Source organism: Aptenodytes forsteri, unplaced genomic scaffold (assembly GCF_000699145.1).
Source record: "Aptenodytes forsteri isolate BGI_AS27 unplaced genomic scaffold, ASM69914v1 Scaffold94, whole genome shotgun sequence".
Lineage (NCBI taxonomy): Eukaryota > Metazoa > Chordata > Aves > Sphenisciformes > Spheniscidae > Aptenodytes > Aptenodytes forsteri.
This window is the reverse complement of record NW_008795017.1, coordinates 4871231-4892267: the sequence shown is the minus strand read 5'-3', so window position 1 is coordinate 4892267 and position 21037 is coordinate 4871231. Positions and strand designations below refer to the sequence as shown.

The window sequence follows — 21037 nt, the reverse complement described above, 5'->3', positions numbered from 1 at the left end:
TGTCATCAAACTGCTATAAAAATAAATGAGCCTTTATATGGGGAAAAATAAATTTTACTACTAGTGCTACAGAATACTATTTTCTGATTTTTTATGAAATCAAATTCTTTAATAAAATAATTTCATATCATTTATATCTTGGTGGTATTTTTAGTATGCTGTAAATACACTTTGTTAAATTGAAGTAGTAAACAATGAAGTAGGAATATTCAACTGTATGTGAAACAGAAAAATGTTTTAACCTAAGTGATTTCCTAATTTGAGTCACATGGGCATATCACACAAAAGATCTGAACTTATCAGTAAAACATAGCACCAATGAAACCACGCTATAGAACTCCAAACCTACAGTAATCAACTGCTGTTCCACTTATAACTAAACTAGTTTTTACCAGTTTACCAATATGAAGAAAAAAGGAAAAAAAGAGAAACAGAGGATGAGTTGCCTAGTAACCTGAAATTAAGTATTTCTCTGGTTACCATTACTAGAGATAACTATTTCTGTGGTTGCTTCCAAAAAGGGGTAACATCAGTAAAAAGACTGGGAAAAAAGCAAGCAAAATCATGTACCAGTGCTGAAACCTGAAAGACAATATCTAGAACTGAAGAAATGAAGGAACACTGACACTTTCCATTATTGATAAATCAGACAGAGCAGATGCCTGCCACAAATTACTCCTTAGAATGGTGTAAGAGTTGCAAAAGCATTTAAAAAAGTAATAAATAACATATGGCTGGCTTAGATCCTTTAGTCTCCCCCACACAAAGAATCCTGAATAAAACAAAGCTATTATGTTATTCTTCTAAATTTGTTGTGTTCTGCTTTGGCACATCGTTTTGCCATCCAATTTGACATCCATCATAGGTAGGCACGCATACATACGTGCACAAATACTTAACTGCAGAGGTTAAATTATGCCTAAGTGACGGATGAATTATATGTTGCTAAATTTTAAATAATGGGTACTTACAACTCCGAGGAAAGCACAATCATTTTCTTATCCTGGAAGACATATATCTTTTTTCAAAATCAAAGATTTAAGATTCTTGATTTCCATAGTTTCCTTCAGCTTTCCAAAAAGCATGTTTAAAAGGAGATTAAGTAAGAGTTGAGATCCTAATCTGAACAGATGGCTCATGAGAGTTCCTTCTATCCTGAGCCAAGCTCTCATGTTCTAATATTTTGAATGAATGTTTAAGAATAGTCATGTCACAGAAATTCAGGGACCAGCAACTATTTGCTGATATCCTCACAAAGAATTGATAAGCCCTGTCTTAATACCCCAGTTTGAGCAAAGCCTGGGCAAAGAATGACAGGTAGGACTGTCCCTCATGACATCAAGCATGACAAGCAGAGTAAGATCAAAACCAGCCAGTAGGAAGCGCTTGAATAGAAGGTTGTGTGAATACCTGAATTCTGTATCATTAAACAAATTGTAAATTCCATTCTGGTGACAAGCACTCTCCTCTCACCAGTGAGTATCTTTAAGCACTGAGACAGTGAGTCATGGTCTCTCTTAGGACTATCTCCCTAGATACACCAGCCTTATGTTTCTCAAGGTTTCACCAGGTAATTCTAATGGCTAGAATTATATTCAGAAAGATATGGAATCTAGATCCTAACCCCACGAGAGAGAGGACAATACTTACCATGGATCTACCACATTCCTGGGTGAGTGTTCTACCCCGATGGTATCCAGACATGACCATGAGGAAATTCTCATGAATTATTATCAACTTTATACTGACTTTTTTTTCCAAGAGGCCCTCCATAACAGGGAAGTCATTAAATTGTTCTGGTAGCCTGCAGTGTGTTCCCTGCCATCTTTATTTCAAAGGCCAACTGGAACTTTACTGCAGTGCCCATGACTGCCTGGACAACTCATCATGCTCACCAGGACCAGAAGGTTCCTGCAACTTGTCATACAGCCTGCCCCAGCACTTAGTATAACTAATTTAAACACATCTGTTTTCAAATTAAAGTAGCCTTTGCTGCTATGTTTTGTGCTAAACCTAATCTTTTCTTCCTGCTGCAAACATGTTCAAACCACATTTATTTGTCCAGGCTTTTTAAGGGCTTCAGCTACTGACTCTCAAGGATCCTGAATAGGCTCCAGATGCAAGGTAAGCACCACAAGACTCAACTTAAGCCTCGCATTAGCAATTCTGGGCATTCACACTAGCAGAACTGTAGAAGTTGCAGGAACTTCAGGGGTAAAAATTCAGACATCCATAGTTTTTCAAGTGTTTACAAGTTTAGTCAAGTAATTTTCTGAATTGCATTCTTGAACTCAAGGGGCAGATACATGCCTGAAGTTTCACTTTCAACTGTATAAACCTTAACACATGGAACAGACTTTATCAGCAAAGACAGTCCAGTTACTAACAGCTTCAAGAAGTGACAGGATGGTAAATCTGCCATATCTACAAGAGAACTGCTTAGCTCATAGATGCAGAAACTCTCCCTAACGCCTTCAGATTTCAGAAGGACAAAGGCCTATAGGCAAGAGGGTTACAAAATTACTTTAGTGACTTCTAGGAACATCTTCCAACAGACAAAGTACTGCAGACTTTGGTTTCTGCCGTGATAAGAAGGATATAAACAGATGAAAAGTGTTCAGCAGATTATCTCATTTAGTGAGTAAACTTAATGAGGAAAGGGACTGAGAAGACATTCCTTCCCATACAATCAGCTTTAATAGCATGATTTTTAATCAACGAGGTGGCAATATCAAATCACTGCCATCTACAGCCTTAAGCAGTAGAAAATACCAAGAAACAAACTAAGATGACTAAAACTCAGAGCCTCAAACTGAAATGAAAAACTAAGGCCTTGAAGGAAAAGAAATAAATGACTCAAATGTCTTAGACTGAGGAAGACTTGAGAATCCAAAAAAGAGAGGAGAAAGTATTCAAGAAAAACTGGGACTCCTCACTGCATGGGGAATTGGACAGTGATGACATTCACAGCAAAATTTGAAGTGAGACTAGGGCTCTCCTCATCCTCTTTAATATCTTTTTTACTTTGGTACAACCTTTTTGAAATGTGATGACTAGAATCTCATAGTGTTTAGAATTTAGATACATCACAGATTTGTATAATACAAGACCCTCCTTCTTTCCATTGCTTTGCCAGTAACTCCTAAAGACACGGTTTCATTGACTGTTGCTGAGCACTGAACATTTTTTTTTCAGAGAAATCAGCAATGATTTGTCAATTTCCTTCCTCAATGCAGATTTACAGCCCATTACTATGTTAGCAGGATTAGAGATGAGATTATTTTCCCCAGTATGTTATGATACCCATATCCACAATGACTTTGATCTGCAATTTACTCATATAGCTACTTCCACAACCCTCTGTGAAACAGCTGTCCTGGTTATATCCCCACATTGCATCTTCTCCCTCTGCCAGACCATTTACAGGTATGTCAAAGAGCACAAGTATTACCTTTGGAAACTTTATCTGCAAGTTTCTCACGAGTCTCTTATTCGTATCTTTCACTTCCTCCTTTTGTTTTCCCGAGGCAATCTTGCCTGTTATTACCTTAAATTTTAATACATTTAAATGTTCCTAGATCAAGATCTTGCTTAAGATTTCTTAAATTTCAAAATATTACATTGCCTTCTTCACGTGTTCATTGACTCTGTTGAGAATTCAGCTTCTTGAAACATTATCTTCTCTCTACAAAAGCCACAGTGACTTTTCCCAGCATATCATTTATTTAGATCTGGCACTGACATCCATTCTGGTGTCATGGATGTTTCATTTAGTCTTCACAAGAGAGCACATTCCCATAGCTGGCTAATTTACAAGTCTGAGAATTATCAGTCACAAACATTCAACAGAAACTTGCTTTAATCTGACAACTTAATTCTCTTACAGCTTCATTTACAGAAAGCCCACGTATTTTATTCCACTTCAGGGCTCTAAAAATTTGCTTTTTGCAACTTCTGCAAACCATTTTGGCATTACACAAAACTGACATTAGGAAGACTCTTTACAGCAACACGGAGGAGAACGCAGCACAACATAAACGTAGAGGAATATTAACTGTATGTCACTATTATAAATAAAATGGTAAAAATAATTAAAGTAGACCAGGATGGAGAGGTGGGTAATGAAAATAGCAGTCTTGACCACAGAACAACCTAAACATAAAAGGGGAAGGAGAACACAATAGACAAGAAATCAGAATCAGGAGCTTAACCTGGCAAGGAGAGAGACTACATGAAAATCCTGATGATGAGAGATTACTTGAAAAGGCAACACATAAACCCAAAGGAGTAAATACTGGTACTAATAAGTATACCAACTGGAAAGCTAAACCAAGCAAAGATCCAGACCAGCAAAGAGAAAGGCTGGAAGTGAGAGAATAGAAGTGAGATGATACAGCAAATCAGTTCAAGGAAGTAAAAAGGGTAAACACATTTTTCTCCAGAATCTGGACTGAAAGCCAACAATGCAGACTCAGCATTTTTTTATTTTCAAAATTTGACACAATTACAAAGCATGGGCTTGTTCCCCTCTACGAAAGAATTACAACATTGCATCTCTACCTGTTACTAAGAGAGAAGTCTAAGTGACTCCAATCCATAAAGACTGTTCACAGAGGTGTGCCTGTGCCACAAATTGAAACCTAATTTTGTTTTGTTTTGGGTTTTTTTAAGTCCCTGGGAAAATGTTGCCAATATAACATTCAATAGGTTTTCCCATCTCTGCATAGCATAATATGGTAAAGATACACTACTGACAGAACTGGTTTCATACTCAACAATATAATCTTCCATAGTCATCATGGTATCTGTAGAAAAGCACTTGCAAATTTACTTTCCCCAACAATCCTTCACAATAAGAATATATTAGTTAGCTTTTTTTGTTGTTTTTAATAACAAATTGAAGCACAGAGATCTAGGTACATTTATTTAGCAACCAAATTGAGATAGCCAGTTTTTTTCAGAGTACTCCACCTACTGAAAGCAGAGCTCCCTCTAGCTTCAGATACAGCTCTGAACACTGAGCACTTACTAATATCAGCCTAAAGAACCATAAGCTGTATACCACCTCCCAACAGAGGCACAAATACTATCCAAGTGAAAGGTATGACAGAGGTGACTAGTCCAGCATCACACAAACTCTGATGAATAGTTCTAGAGCAGCTTTCAGTTGTCTTAGTTTAGTTTTCCTATTGCATTCTTTTCAACTACAACAGATAGCACTGAGATGTGACAGAAAATGACCCTCCCCTTTACTACACAGCCTGTCTATACAGTTTGCAAAATTAAATTCTGGATGTTACAAGACAGGAATCTTATGGGGGCAAAATAGCATATGATCATATAAACCATCTATCATAATGCATACATAGAGGGGAATTAAATGCAGACTATTTTTTTCTTTCATTTCTTGATGCTTGGCTAACTTGATTCTTTTCATTTTACTATACTTTTTGTATGTTGTGAAAGTATTGCTTATTCTTTGAAATAAAAACAAAACATCTAGTGAAAAAGATCACTAACGTTAACTATGAATACAGAATATGTTGAGACAAACAAGTGAACAGAAGCTGTCAGAGCTACGCCGGACAGACAGTCATTCTGCTAGTGCCACCTGCCGGCACAGCACCACGATACACACAGGTACCACGTTTAACTGGCATTGAATCACACTTCCTACAGCATCAGCTGTATTGATAGTAAAGACCTGGTTATAATCTGCCTCCAAAGACACAGCAGTAAAACAACATGGGTTTTATTACCACTTGTCATACCCTCGGTGCACATACAAATTATCTACTGTAACTCTTCAGCTGAAGGCACCTGTAACAGATCAATGCGCTGTGTTAACCCTCTGCCCTGCACAGTCAGCAGCGAAGAGGAAGGCAATGGAAAGTTCTCACTGCAATGGAATCCTGGTGATTCACAAGCTTTATAACACATGGTATTTTAGAAGTTGGAAAAGTAACTATGATATCAAAGCATTCTCCTTATATGGAGATCGAGTGATCGAGTGTGGAACTCCTACACTTAACACAGAACCTACAAGATTCCTTTCATCCAAGGGAGGTGTCCAAGCAGACCCCTCTCCCCACACACTTAGAGTTCAGAAATGCAGCAAAACCAAAGAAGAATTTGCACTGTCACAATAAAAAGCAGTTTGACACAAACTATTCAGTACTAGGAAAATTATATTCTTGCTCCTGTTCTAAAGTACCAAAATATTTAAAAAAAAAAAATCCTTGCAGAATAAAAGGCAGGGAAGAAGTAGCAGGGAAGAAGTAACACAAGCTCAGTACAGGAACAGAAGCTATAAAAGTATCAAAATCTGGTATCTATTCATGAGACTCCAAATGGGAAAGCTGCTTTATAAACTAGAAAACCTTAGAAAACAGAAACTGAAGTTTTAAAAGAGGAATTAAAGTAAATACTCTACTTTGAACTGATACAGAAACAGATATTCAAGCCAAGTGACTTCAAACAGTTGTAGATAAAAAGAATAACAATGACACAGAAAGGATTATTTTGGATAAAACAGAATTCTTAGAGCATTAGATAATCCCAGAGAGGAGTTCACTGACCTTTTCCTATTCAGCATACAGCAAAGATGATCACCCAAATCATCAGACAGATGAGATCTCAGCTTTGTCACTACATCAGTAGAGTTATATATTTAATTCCTTACAGAGGTTCAACAGAAGTGGCTGAGAGAGACATCAACTCTCTTCCTGAGCATGTGGCAATGTTATTATTATGAACCTTTTTTTTTTATGGTTAAGTAGTCAAAGAAACTCAGTCTTGTAGCCTTATCATTTTCATATCAAATAATCCTGTTGGTATTTTTTGCTAAAGAGAGAATCCTGAATGTTGGTCCTCTTTTCCTTTTCCTTGTTTTCCTGGTATTGCAGGTAAAATACAAACAGCTTTACTTAAAAGAAGATCATCACCTTCCTTTTTCCAATATATGGTACAGGGTTCTTCACTCTTTCTTCACATTACAGATCCTAGTTTTATACACTGTAAATTTATTTATACATTTATAACTGTCAATTATGAATTGGCACTCCAGTCAAGTGGCTACATTACTTCCAAATGCAACCTGCATAGCAAGAGGCAAAACAGCATAGCAGGAGTCATGAATCTCCTCCACACCTGGACCAATAAACCCTGACACACTCCAGTTGGCACTGAGTATCAACAGTTCAAGTGTCCGTACTAACAACAAATAATCCAGAACCCAAGTAAGTCATTCACATTCAATTGTGACTGTCCTTTCCTTCTCCTCACGTTGGTTTACTACAGAACTACAGTTCATACTGGAATTACTAGTACCCACTTATGAGAACAATTCAGGTCTCTAATACCTCCTTTGGTTTATCAGAAAACATAAACACTGTTATGGCTTAAAGATAGCTTTGGACTTTGATCACTCCAAAGAGATTTATTACTGTTGATGCTAATAATCAATGACAAAAAGACTGTAATGAGTTTGTTGGATAAATACTGAAAATATAAAATTATGAACATGCCATACAGCAAATCTAAATAAAGGTAACTTAGAAATATCTACAACAAGAGTACTGGAAAGCATGACAGGAGGGAGAATCCCTGATGATTCTGAATTATTTTACTTACCTGATCACACAAACATTTGTGACACTAGCCATGTGAACCCACAATGGAAAGTTGGGTTCCTATTACTTTATCTATGATTTCACAGGTATCTTACACTCACAGAGGAAATCCAAAACCCAGAAACCAGATCCATTCTCTAGAGGAAAGTGTTTTCCAATCATGCACTTACTTACCTCTGAAGTTTGATATTTCAGCAACAAGCCCCCAACTTGAAGTCACTCCAGTCTACTACTTGCCCTCTTTGTCTGTCTTCAATCCTCAGCCTCGTCATGCCCAGTCCACCCTTGTCCCTCTACCTTCTGGGTTCTCTGTGTTCAGATCTTAACCCCACTTCGACTTTCCTTTCCTAATACAACCCACTCCAGTCATCTTTCCCAATCAATCCTAATTCCATTCTCAACACTTCAACCATTTCCAGCCCATCCCAGACCCTCATCCAATTCATCTTCTTCTATTCCTTGACTCTTAGTGCAGGGCACCTTCCCAAAATTTTCTGTCCAAGTTCATTCTCCTGTCCATTCTTTCCCCGGACCCTGAAAAGTCTCTAGAGTTTCTGGCAACTTCTTTAATCAACCCCAGTCTTCCCTCTTTACCTCAGCTGTTCTTTTCACCTGATCTCAGTTTTTTCTTACACAAGTCAAACCCTTCTCTCCTCTCACTGACTTTCGCTCTCAGATTCTGCTTTTTTCCTATAAGCCCAACTCCCAGTCACATTCTTTCTCTTCCACTCCTCCCACTGTCATCAGGTCACTTGTCACAATCCACAAGTCCTTTCTTACAAGCAGCCAGGTTCTGGAGCAGCCATGTTCACTGGCAACACAGGAACCATTTCCTCTCAGTTGCAATACCTAGACAACTCAGTTGGACAGCAACTTGTACCAGCAATGGAGAAAGTCATGCTTCACTTTCGTATTCTTTAACTGCAGCATACGGCACTGCCATAGCCTCAAGCACACTTGCTAAGCACCAAATCTTCAGAGATCTTTACCAGTAAAGGCAGTTTTTGCAGAGCTTAGTTCAGATTTCTAACTAGGGAAAAAAACCAACAACTTCTAGCTTGGCCAAGGTAGAGATGAAAATTGTATCAAGAGACAGAAGCACGGCTAGCTATCTGTGAAAGAATTCCAGTGTAATTCTCCTTGTTTCTAATACAAAGCACACATTCGTACGTGGTGCATTAAATAGCAATGAAAGTCATTTAAAAGTTTCCAAAAGTTAACAGAAGAAAGATTGTGGGAATTTTAGATTACAACTTGGTAGCTGTTTGAAAGCCATGTTATTCTAATAATCATTAATAATGATCACTATTTTAATCATTGAAAGTGCATACCATTACCAGAGTAACACCTACCTCTCATAAATGGTTTTTAAAGTCAGCTGATCTGGAACACCTTCAGTCTCTTCAAGATGCAGTATGAGCCACGATGTTCTATACGGCCACTGCTCTGTGAGATTGATCCAACTAGCCAGTCTATCCCAATTGAATGTGATCTGATTAGCTCTCAATAAACGACCTAATATAACAGGGAAGGAGGGAAGAAACACAGGGGATTTTTTTTCCCTTTTGAAAGATATCTTTTTTTTTCCCCCTCAAAGTAACAGCTATGTAAGTCCATTAACCTGATCTGTGAACTTTCTGGTATTATATTTTTTAGCTCAGTAAGTTCAAAATCATCTCAAGTCACATCTCAAAATATCACTTGACAACCTAATAAAAATTCCTGCAAATACTGGTCAGAACACGAGACTCTCCAAAACTGTCAACTTCAGCTCCAGGTTAAACACTTATTACTATCATCCTGTTACAGGTGAATCTTAAGTTACTTTAATAAAATTTGACACAGCATTGATTTCTCAATCTAAACACAAAAATCATGCTAATACTGTGAAAGATCTTCTGTGCATTCTGTGCATTGGCATGTGAAATATGGTCAAAACAAGTTAAGCATACAACTGCCATCTTCGATAGCCAATAAAGTAAAATTCAAAGCTATAAACAAGACTGTTTTAAGTTAATAAGGCAAGGTATGAATTACAAATGAAGTTAATTTTAAAAAACAGAAAAAATTAATGCTACAGTTTATGCATTTCAAGTTTTAGCAAGTTTTCTAGAATTGCATTATTAATATTGGTGACAACGTATAACTTACAGCCTGAAGTCTCTGCTCATGAAGCTGTTCATGAAATCATCATATATAACCACAGATTATAGCACACTAAAAGCGTTCTTGCAGGGGTTTGTTTGTTTGTTTGTTTTTACAACTAGTAGTTTATGATTTTGTTATACTTTCACATCTGCACTATAATTTGCCAAAACCAGACATTTCATGCTACAAATTGTAATGACAACGCTAAGAGACTGCACGTTTATTTGAAAGATTAGCTCAGAATTTTAGGTCTGTTGTCACATATGAATGATCACTAAAAAAGGGAAAAAGCAGGGGAAAAATGGGGAAAATGACATATTAACACTCTTCTATTAATTATACTAGCATTAAGTTAATGGAACAGAAAACAAGCCATGGGTTATTTTACTTAATTTAGAACAGCATTTACATTTAATTCTTCATAACCGGAGTGAAGGTAAACTAGGATAATCCAAACTATGCAAGCACTGGGAATGGAACTTCAAAGACAGCCAACCCTTCTGTTTTACCCAGGTTGGTTTGACAGCTGAACCTCAGCTCAGAGACATACAACTGTGTCCTTGTATCATACTTCCTACTGAGATGATCACCTTGGTACTGTACCAGACCTGAACCAGTTCCACCTACTTGTGACATGCTGGAAACAAGTACTCCCAAATTAAGTTGGGCAGTGGATGCAGCATTGATATTGCTGCAGCAGATTTCTGCAAACAAATGGATCAGCAGGAATCAGTTCAGTTTTGGCCTGTATTATTACTCTGTGCATCTATTGGTAAAGCAAACACCCTAAGCAAGACCTGAGATGGTTGCAGCAGGTTTCTTAGCTCCATCTATGTGCTGTGCAATAGAGACAGGCTGATTTCTGAACTGCACCCAGTGTAGGCAATATGGCTACAATCACCCGACACAGAACTTAATGCCAAATCTGTTGAACCCATCCTTGATAAGCCTGCAGGCAACTGTGATATTTCTGCATCTGTGAAAGTTTTCTTCCTAAAACTCTCTCTCTCAAATGATCTGGCTCTCATTAGAAATTTAAGAAGATTTTTTACTTAAGCATTAAATGTTTTCGTAGAAAGACATAGGTCATATTTCTAGAAATGACAAAGGTCATTTAACATAATCTTTTATTGCTAGTATTATTAGTAGAATCATACTAGTCTTCCTAGCAATCAAATTTTATTAGGCTTACTGAAATCAGAAGTTTTAGAGATTCTATTTTCATTAACATAACCCAGAGCTTGTGATAATTTGATTAATGTTGAAATAACTAAAAAACAAGAGCAGAACTCTTTTCCTTCAAAACACAGTAATGTTCACTTTGTTCTCCATTTGTACAGTGTAGCACTACTTGTCATTCAGTGAGATCTTTTATCATAAAACCAGGAACTCAGATTAGAAGAGTTGAAGTGGTATAAAAACAAGTAACCCATTTTATTGAGGGGAAGAGTTCTACAGCACAGGAGCTATAGAGAATAGGATTAATGTCATCTTCCAAGACCCTCCTTAAAGTGTAACATAGGAAGCTGTAACTACGATCAATTTGTTAGGGAAGAGCTCAAAGGTGCACCACTTCTTCTTAAAGACACCACTGATATCTAATGGGTCAACGGGAAAGCTACAATTGCATGCAAGACTAGATAGAAAGAAAAGAAACAAAACAAAAGCAGAAATATCTTTATAGTAAATGCAACATTTTTTCAACTAGCTATTTCAAATTTTAAAAGCACTATTTGTCCTGTCTTAAACTCAGCCGTAGGTAGAGGAACAACTGTTTACTGTCTCTTCAATCATTACACTACTCATTATTTTATGAGCCAATAACCTTGCTTACCAGTGGCAAGAAGTTCTTCTGAATTAACCTTTCTGTTTGCCTCCTATCTTATCTAATGAACCTAACTTAATATACTAAATATGCATGCTAAATAGTACTAAAATATTTTCAAGTATTAAAGACGATACATTTGACGTATCTGTGAATCCCTTACATTTTCCAGTTAGTCCTAGAAACCGTTAATATTATTTGTTTCACAGAACCACAGAATGGTTGAGATTGGGAGGGACCGCTGCAGGTCATCTGGCCCAACCCCCCTGCTCAGGCAGGGCCACCCAGAGCCAGCCGCCCAGGACCGTGTCCACAGGGCTTCTGAATATCTCCAAGGATGGAGACTCCACAACCTCCCTGGGAAACCTGTTAGTGCTCAGTCACCATCATAGTAAAAAAGTGTTTCGCTAGCACCTGGTGAATAATGGCAGTTTTCTACAAGTGTCCACATCCTAATCATAAATGTTCAGAACACAAAGCCTGGAACAGAGAAAACATGAAATTTGATCCTTTTGAAAAAGCAGGTATTTGCTTTCACATCAACGCAAAAACGAGTTAAGGATACTGAAATTAAGCCCAAGCTTTTGCCAGGATATTTTTTTCTGGTTAAAGATCAAGCCAATTCTGAGTAAAGGTCCAAGTTGCCCAGAAGCCTCATACTGTACAATAGCAAATGCTTATGTAAAAGCTTCGGAACCTGGGGAAAAATAATATTCTCTTTTGTTATTCCAGCCCCTGGTGATTTGTAGTTCATTGCTTGCTTTCTATTAGCACTTGATGAATTTTACTCTTCAGGTATTTAATTGCTTCCGAATCCATGTAAGCTTCCCGCATTCATATGATACTGTTGCAGAGTTATGCACTTAACTATATACAGTGTGAAAAGTAACTCAATTTGTTTGTTCTGAACCAGTTAGCTGTAAGGCTATTAAGTGCCTTTTAGTGTCTGTAATAGAAAAGACAGTAAATAATCATTCCCCATTCACTTACTACATGAAACATGATTTTATTAGAGTTCCATAAGTCCTTTTCCAGTTGTTTCCAGTTTTCAAACCTCAAAGATACCAATGTCTTGCTTGTGTTTTGTTGAAGGAAAACAGGTCATAAAATGCTTTCATCAGCCCCAGACAACCATTTAGGGAAAAAGGATTCCAAATACGTACAGCAAAAATGTAAAGGATACATACCTGGTTTTGCCTCGCAGCTTACCTTTTAAGACACCAGCACTACGAGCTTTGTTCACATTAGAGTATTACAAAATTGAAAAATGTATTTTATTATCCCACTTCAAAACTAAAAAATATAAAACTTCCTAAAAATGTAGACTGGAATAATTTGCCTCCCAACTGAAGTCAATGAAACAACAAACAAATATTTTTATTTTTTTTTAATTCTACATAGAACAGACTATAATCTTTGCTTGCACTCTAAAAGAGTTTGCTTCAGAAGGATTTTCAAAATCAACACATGGACTGACTTGTTAAATTTAGTTTACACACTAAAAAGTCTGAGTGTAACTACAAGCAACCAAAACACAATACTGTTTATCGTACACAAACATGCCACACTTACCTGTCACTGAAACAATATTTAGCAATCTTCTCATGGTCTGAGGACTGATATCACTGAACCAATCCTCTGTAACCAACAGCTTGGTCAAATCAAAAGACATCTGGCGGGTAATGGTACGTTGCATCTGGCGTCTTCGGTAAGTATCCTGATAATGATACAAAAAGCAAGGAATACTGATTAGTATCAAAAACTTTTATGTATTTAAAATACTTCAGTTTTACTTGATTACAAAGTTGGAACCTTTGTGAATATGTGTCTGTGAGGTCGACATGAAATACCATAAAAATATTTACCAGAATTTAATTCTGATTTAGCTGTGTAACAGCTGAACGTGATTTCCATATAAGCCAAGAACTGGTAAGAGTTACACATTTTACTTCCATGCCAATTCTGAGAGGGCAAAATAGAGAGGGCAAAATCAAGTGACACAGTGAGATATTTTGTAAAAAGGTTACTAATTCCACCACTGCCATCATCATTTCCTACTGTCTCTACAAAAAGTTAATGCCATCCATTTACTAATTACATTTTAAAATTAAAGTGAACATCAGTTTCCTCTGCTAGAAAGCTCCCCAAGTCTCTACCTATGGCTGCTCAAAAACCTCAGAATCCTCAGACTCTGCGTTGCTTTTCACTGCTTCCTAGGTATCTTTTATTCAACACTTTCTGATTTTACATAAAGATGGGAAAACAGAACAGAAAGCAGTAAAGAAAGTGCGGTGGACATGTTGCAGTAAAGTCTAGTACTAGAATATTCTAAATTCCTTGTTTTGCTCAATTACTGCCCCTTGTTGCAACATCCTGTGATCAAGTGATACCGGGCTTATACACAAAAATCCAAAATATACATACATAGGTCACAGCTACTACCAGTATGCTGTATCATCTCAGCATTCACAGAGAGCTGAATTTAAGTATTTGTGGAAAAGAACGCTTTGGTGAGCAAGCAAACTTTTTCCTCTTCGATAGAGCATCAGCCTACTGATTTAAGAATGTACTTTTCCTACATGAATCATTTATATTAATTTCATAAGAATGGTTTGGTAAGTCTTCCAAGTTGACATCATTAAAAATGTAAAAGAAAAAAGAAAAGAATAGAAAAGAAAAAAGGTATTACCAGTATCTCCATTTAGTCTAAAAATCTTTCTCACCCGCCTATTGAGAGCAGTTTTGCTACCAAGCTTGGTCATGTCTCCAAGACTGTTCTGAGACACTCTCCTGTCAACTTCTTCATGCAATCCTATGGAAAGGAAAACAAACATTTTCTCCATTCATATACATTTGACTGATCTATAAATAACACTAATGATCTGCCAATTATTTAAATAGTTTGTTCCAAAAACCAGATTTTTGTAACATTGGTTTTGTAACTTTCATATCATCCTCCTGCATAACCTCACCTGCATTATCTGCATAAGGAATATCCCCATTGGTTGTTGAAGCTACCATCAGTTTTTTTGCATTGCTAAGCCCTCGGCTATTCAGAAAAACAGGCAAATGGACTATGTTTCGCATGTAATCATGTCCATTTATGTTTGAATCACGTAGAACACTGTTGAGATTCTGGTTAATAGCCTTTATAATAATGTGTGGGTCACTTGCAAAAATAGCAATAAATGGGCCTTTCGAAAACAAGACTCGCACCTGTAAAAAAGTAGACAGTACACCTTGTTAACAATAATTAATAATCAATAGTAACTATGGATCATTTGAACGTCTGACTCAACACTTTATATTCATTCTGTTCGAGTTATAAACTTGAAAGGACAAGAGAAGTATAGAGATATCAGTTTCTTCAATATGAGATATCTAATGTTAGGAACTTATCCACAATTAGAAATAAGCATACTTGACAAATTAGCAGGAGTAGTTACAGTGGAAGTCATCACCAAGAAAGTATCATGCAGTAATGTCCTAGCCCCCCCAAATATTTAGCATTTAAGTATTTTTCATCTAAAGTACTTCAAAAGTAAGTATGAAAAACTCTCCAAACATTGTAAGTTTGTTTCAACAGGATATTAATTTTCAATAATTTACATCTGATTATTTCAAAACTTTTCACAAGTATTAACATATACGGTCCTACTGGGATTTAATTTTCAACTTTTAAAACCCATTGCTTTTAGTATTACAGTTATGCCAACGTACACAAACGTTAAAAGACTACAACACACAGACTCTGTACACATGCCTTCTTTCTACAGAAAACACACAGTAACTGTATGTATCTGAGCTCATCTATGGAAGAGATCATCCAGATGATACAGAGATCAACTTTATAAAATGATCCAACTCACAGTGTCAAGCATCTGTAAAACTTTGTCCTGTTCACAAGCATCCAATCCATCAATAATTACAACAAGCCTTGTCTGGTTCTGAGTGAAGCTGTCAATGGTTTTTGCCATTTTGGCCATCAGTTCCACTTCACATTTCAAAACCTATAAAAATGAAAAGCAAGGAAGGAAAAGACATCTCTGTATCACTTAAAACTCACAAAAATGCATATAATTCATTTTGTAGATTGCTACTTCTCCCAAAAATACTTCAGTAAGATTAAAAAATAAACACTTCTAAATACCCAAAGCGAAAGTCCTAAAATGTCACTTCCAAAATTTTAATTTCCTATTTGCACAAAAATGTACAACAGAACCGCATATTCCACTTTAATGTAACAAACTATCCTTATTTAAATTCCATTACAATGTTATTTAAAAAGAAAGTAATATTTATGCACTGTAAATCAGTATTTCAAGAGTAAACAAAAGAGTATTTGTAGCTTCAGCTAATCCTCAAAAATTGCTTTGCATAAAATGTACACTAAAATTTTCTACCTGCCTTTCAGCCAAGCAAATTATGCTATTACTCCAATGCTCACTCATTCCTATTCAGGATATGCAATCTGAAGATTTTTTAAGTTTTTCAACATTAAGTTACACATTTAACAACCACCCATAATATAGAAACACAGGTGGAATTCACCTGCCCTAATTTCAGCAACTAACAGACATTAAAATCTGATCTATTCACCACTAGATTCATCTTGAATGTGCACATTAAGATCACATAAGTCATATGAATAACTCTCCAGAAATACCCACTTCTCTCCTTTGATTGAAAAGGGTGAACCTAACTCCTAAATGGCTGAAGTTATGCCAGATAAATACCACTCAAAAAACAACTGTCAAGAAACACAGTAGCAAGACAAAGAGAAGGTGTTCTGTGCTACAAAAATATTTGCACAATATATTGTTATACAACGTACTAGCTGTAATCTACAGAGGTAACCATCATGATGCTAATGTTTATTTTCAAATAGGAGCATACAGGATATTCGATGACAGCCTGATGGGTACATTTTTTATTAGTTTAGATACAACCCAGCAAAACAACAGTATTTTCTATCATTTTTCATGAAATATGTGAACTGTTTTGGAATGTTCTTTCAGTGCTCTCATTCCTCTCTTAGTAAAGAGGTCTTGCAGACAGTTAGGCTTGGTTTTTCACCTTTAGAATATCTTAAAAGTTATTCTTTCTAATCTTATGATCTGAAGTAACCTTTTACTAAATACTGATCATTTAGAACAATTGTTTTCCTAGTACCTTGCTCCTAGCAAAAATAAAATTAGAAACTGAAAACTTAATCCAAATTAACAGACAGATCTCGTACACTAAGCATAATTACCAGTGGAACAGAAGTGTTCCCTTCAGTAAAAACTCACCATGCTCATTCTAATGTTGCAAGGCTTGGCCTGATTAAATAAATGGTGCCCCACCTTAAGAAGGCTATACGTTTGGGGTTTTGTTTCAATTCTTTTAACAGCCAATTCATATAAATGCTTACCTTCATGAACCCCTCACTTTTCAACTTGTGAAGCTTGGAGGCAGCATTGTGAAGACGTTTTCTTTGAGAATTCAAAACTGAATCCATCACTTGCCACCACGTGCGACAATTCAAGATAAAGGCCAAACCAACAACACAGGTAACTGATATAAGAATAACATTCACTGTCATGTTGGCTGGTTCTACATTAAAAATTGCCAGCAGGGCAATTGCAGAAACAACACAAGACAATATGAACAGGAAAATCACAAAGGATGGGAGACAGCAAGTTTTCTTCCATTTCTTTTTACCTAGGAAACAAGTATTTGCTGTTAAAATGAATGTAAAATGTAATTACAAGTGAGTACAAAATCTATTAACTTGCACACTTCTCATAAAACACTAACTTGCACAAAAGGTTACTGCAGTGTTACCATCCAGTCGCAAACATGTGAAAAAAATTTGCCAAAATTCTTGGTAATTATGAAGCCGAGATATTCCTTTAATCTTCAGTTTATTTCCATTGTTTCAAGAAATCCGCACTGGATGGAAATGATCTTTATTAAATAGATTTCATATCAGTGGTATCATCCCTTTTATGACATCTCTCAGTAAAGTGTATTTATGCAAGTAAATCCTAGGAAAACAGTACGGTAACTACTCAGTTTTAAACAGAAACATGATACTTACATAATCTAATAGTAATGGTGCGATTGGAGAACTAAATCAAAATTGCAAGCTACAACGTGAGACTATCCTTTCTTGCATGCTAAAACATACACAAACAAGGGAGGACTGTAGTATGTAAGGTTTGGACAGATCACAAGGGCCTCAGAAGAGAATATAGATCTCCTGGCTTCAATTGGATTGATAAGGAAAAGACAAAGAAATATTGCAGTTGAAGGTTAGCACAGCTAAAGCAGCGATCAAAGACATAGCTTTTTTCCAAAGTAGCAGCCTCTGCCTTTAGGATCTGTACACATCTAGTGGTGTACACATCTAGAAGATTCATATCTTCTGTACACGTTTGTTGATAACAAAGAACAGAACATAGCAATAATCTGATGCAAAATGATGACAGCTAAAAATCAGTATTTGAACCGGAACGGAAAAATCGAATTTTAAATATGCTACATGGAAAGAATATCCAAGGTTTATACACAGCCCGTGCTTTATATTCTAGACCGGGGTATGAGCTGGAAAGGTCTTTCACATTACGGACGTATGTGACAGATCGGATTGTGATACAGGACAAAGCAACAGAAATGCATAATGACAGGAGTGAGAAGCAAGAAGAGAAGAATAACAGCTCAGTTATAATTACATTCAGTTCTAGACATTTTGAAGTAGGATGTAAGCTTCCTCTAGCTAGAAAGAGATAGAACTGGATTAGAGAGAGACTTAGGAATCATCAACAATGAAATGGCAATTGAATGGGCTTGTCTGTGAGTTTACAGACATAAAAACAATTAGAAATACAGGAAATTAAAAAGAAACCTATATGGAATTTCTATGAACATCTAGAGACAAGAAACCTATGACCCTAGACCTACAAACATCTGGAGACAAGGAGAAGATGTGCAAGATCATCAAATAGATAAAATTAAAAAAATAATAATCAATTAGGTAATTAGGAAGAGCACAGGAAGGCAACCGAGCCAAGGAATACAAGAGAAATGTAGGATTACAAATGAAAGGGAAATGATGATTATTGCAAATAATCACAAGAAGCCAGCACTACGCTGCCATTCTCAAGTCAATTTTGGGAGAAATTACAGCACCATAAAAGCTGTTTCACTGAGGTTAAGGAGAACTGCAGAATGTCTAATATGGAAACAAGGGTGAAAAACTCCACATATCACTTTCATAAAGAACATTCAGTGAATCTGAGAAAGAACAATGAGGAATAAGAACTCCCTTTCTTCAAAACATCATACTCTGTTCTGCATATTTTTTTCAGAAATCTACAGATGGGGCAGAAGAAAAAAGTTTGTTCCATTTGGATCAAGTAGGAGTATTTCATCCCATCCTACCAGCACTGATCACAGCAATTTATGGCTTTGGACCAACATGTTCTATACATTTCTTATTTCCAAGAATAAGTAGTGGTCACTCATAAAAGCTCTGAATTAAAATCTAATAAACTAAACAGAAACTTCTCTTAGCAATATAAATACTTATACACAAAAGTATACTTTTCCCTTTATCTGACTCGGACACAATGACTTAACTGCTACGGAAAAATACCATGCTGCATCTAAAAGGATGTAATACACACTTCCATTGACACTTCTGAACCATTTGGATCAAGTAGGAGTATTTCATCCCATCCTACCAGCACTGATCACAGCAATTTATGGCTTTGGACCAACATGTTCTATACATTTCTTATTTCCAAGAATAAGTAGTGGTCATTCATAAAAGCTCTGAATTAAAATCTAATAAACTAAAAAAAAACTTCTCTTAGCAATATAAATACTTATAAAAAGTATACTTTTCCCTTTATCTGACTCGGACACAATGACTTAATTGCTAGGAAAAATACTCTTAGCAATATAAATACTTATACACAAAAGTATACTTTTCCCTTTATCTGACTCGGACACAATGACTTAATTGCTACGGAAAAATACCATGCTGCATCTAAAAGGATGTAATACACACTTCCATTGACACTTCTGAAAACTATATTTCACAGAAGATATTCCTTTATGATTTTAATAAAATCAAGATGAGCAAAGAAAACAGGGCATTTTTCTCTCCAAAACAATATGAAGAGTTTCCTCTTCCGTACAAATTTCTGTAAACTGTAACAGTTTCTAAAAAGAGCTTCTAATGTGAAAAACAGAAATCCTGAAAACAGCGCACTGAAATGGAATAATCGGAAATGTCATTCAGGTAATAAAAACCTTGTGTATCTTCTGTCTTGAAAACTCGAAATAGCCTTGTTGCTAAGAAACCAAATTCCCTTTCACATGCATCAGACAGGGTAGCAATCATCTCAGCCAATGAAGTTTCTCCACCTACACTGGACAGTCTATTGTAGTCCGTAAACAAAAATCTGAAAGAGAAAAAACATGTATTTTGTACACTTTAGAAAGCTTTAAGTATTTTCTGGCAACCAAAACAAAAATCTTCCTGCATCTCTGCAGCTAAAAGTTTTTTCAAGTGGCACAAAATGTAAAATACTGCAATACTTAATTTTTTTTTAAACTCTACATGGAATTTAAGTATTTATTTCTTTATTTCTTCTCCTGTTATCAACCTCTTCTTTGCCCCACTTCCTATTCTAAAACATGATTTCTTAAAAAGATAAAAATGATCACATCCCAAATGGCACCTCAGACAGCAGTAAAAACACAAAAATATCTTTGCGATGCCAAAACATAATATTGACAAGTATTTTTAAAATTGCATTCTGAGCTATTTTCAAATATTTATGGAGGATTAAAAAAAAAATACAGAAGAACAAGATCACATAAAAGCACTATGAGGCTAAAATACAAGTCTCTAAACAATAGGAATAAACAAAACTATAAAACACATGGCATAAATTTTCTTGCTTTCAGGTAAACTAGAAGCTTTGAGCAGTCTGATGCTCTATTTACAGGAAAGAGAAGGAGGGGAGGGGAGGGGAGTAGAGAGGGGAGGAAAAAGACCTTAACAGAAGTTTTCAGAGAAACAAGCATTAAACATAATACACAGTAAGCTATACCAAAAAACTAAATTCTTATTTTGCCTGTTACAAATTTTTATTAGTATGATAGTCAAAACCCCTAATACTAAAAAGCAGTAACTTTCACCAACTTTAGCACAGAGTTTTTCTTGAAAACACAACTATCTTCTTCACACTGAAAAATTTAACTACATGATTAACTACCTACCCAGGGTCCTGCACCTGGGTTGGGGCAACCCCCAGTACCAATACAGGCTGGGGGATGAAGGGATTGAGAGCAGCCCTGCCGAGAAGGACTTGGGGGTACTGGTGGATGAAAAGCTGGACATGAGCCAGCAATGTGCGCTCACAGCCCAGAAGGCCAA

The 21037-nt window shown here is 36.2% G+C and overlaps 1 protein-coding gene across 1 annotated transcript in view; it reads right to left on the bottom strand.

The window, feature by feature from the left end:
* KIDINS220 (kinase D interacting substrate 220) overlaps positions 1-21037 on the bottom strand; it is a 79074-nt gene that overhangs the window by 34276 nt on the left and 23761 nt on the right. The window contains exons 15-21 of the mRNA XM_009275591.2: positions 19906-20057; positions 17018-17307; positions 15474-15614; positions 14577-14820; positions 14328-14416; positions 13177-13321; positions 8984-9146 (exon numbers count right to left, since the gene is read on the bottom strand). Coding sequence (XP_009273866.1) covers positions 8984-9146; positions 13177-13321; positions 14328-14416; positions 14577-14820; positions 15474-15614; positions 17018-17307; positions 19906-20057 — 1224 coding nt within the window. The remainder of the gene's footprint in view (positions 1-8983; positions 9147-13176; positions 13322-14327; positions 14417-14576; positions 14821-15473; positions 15615-17017; positions 17308-19905; positions 20058-21037) is intronic.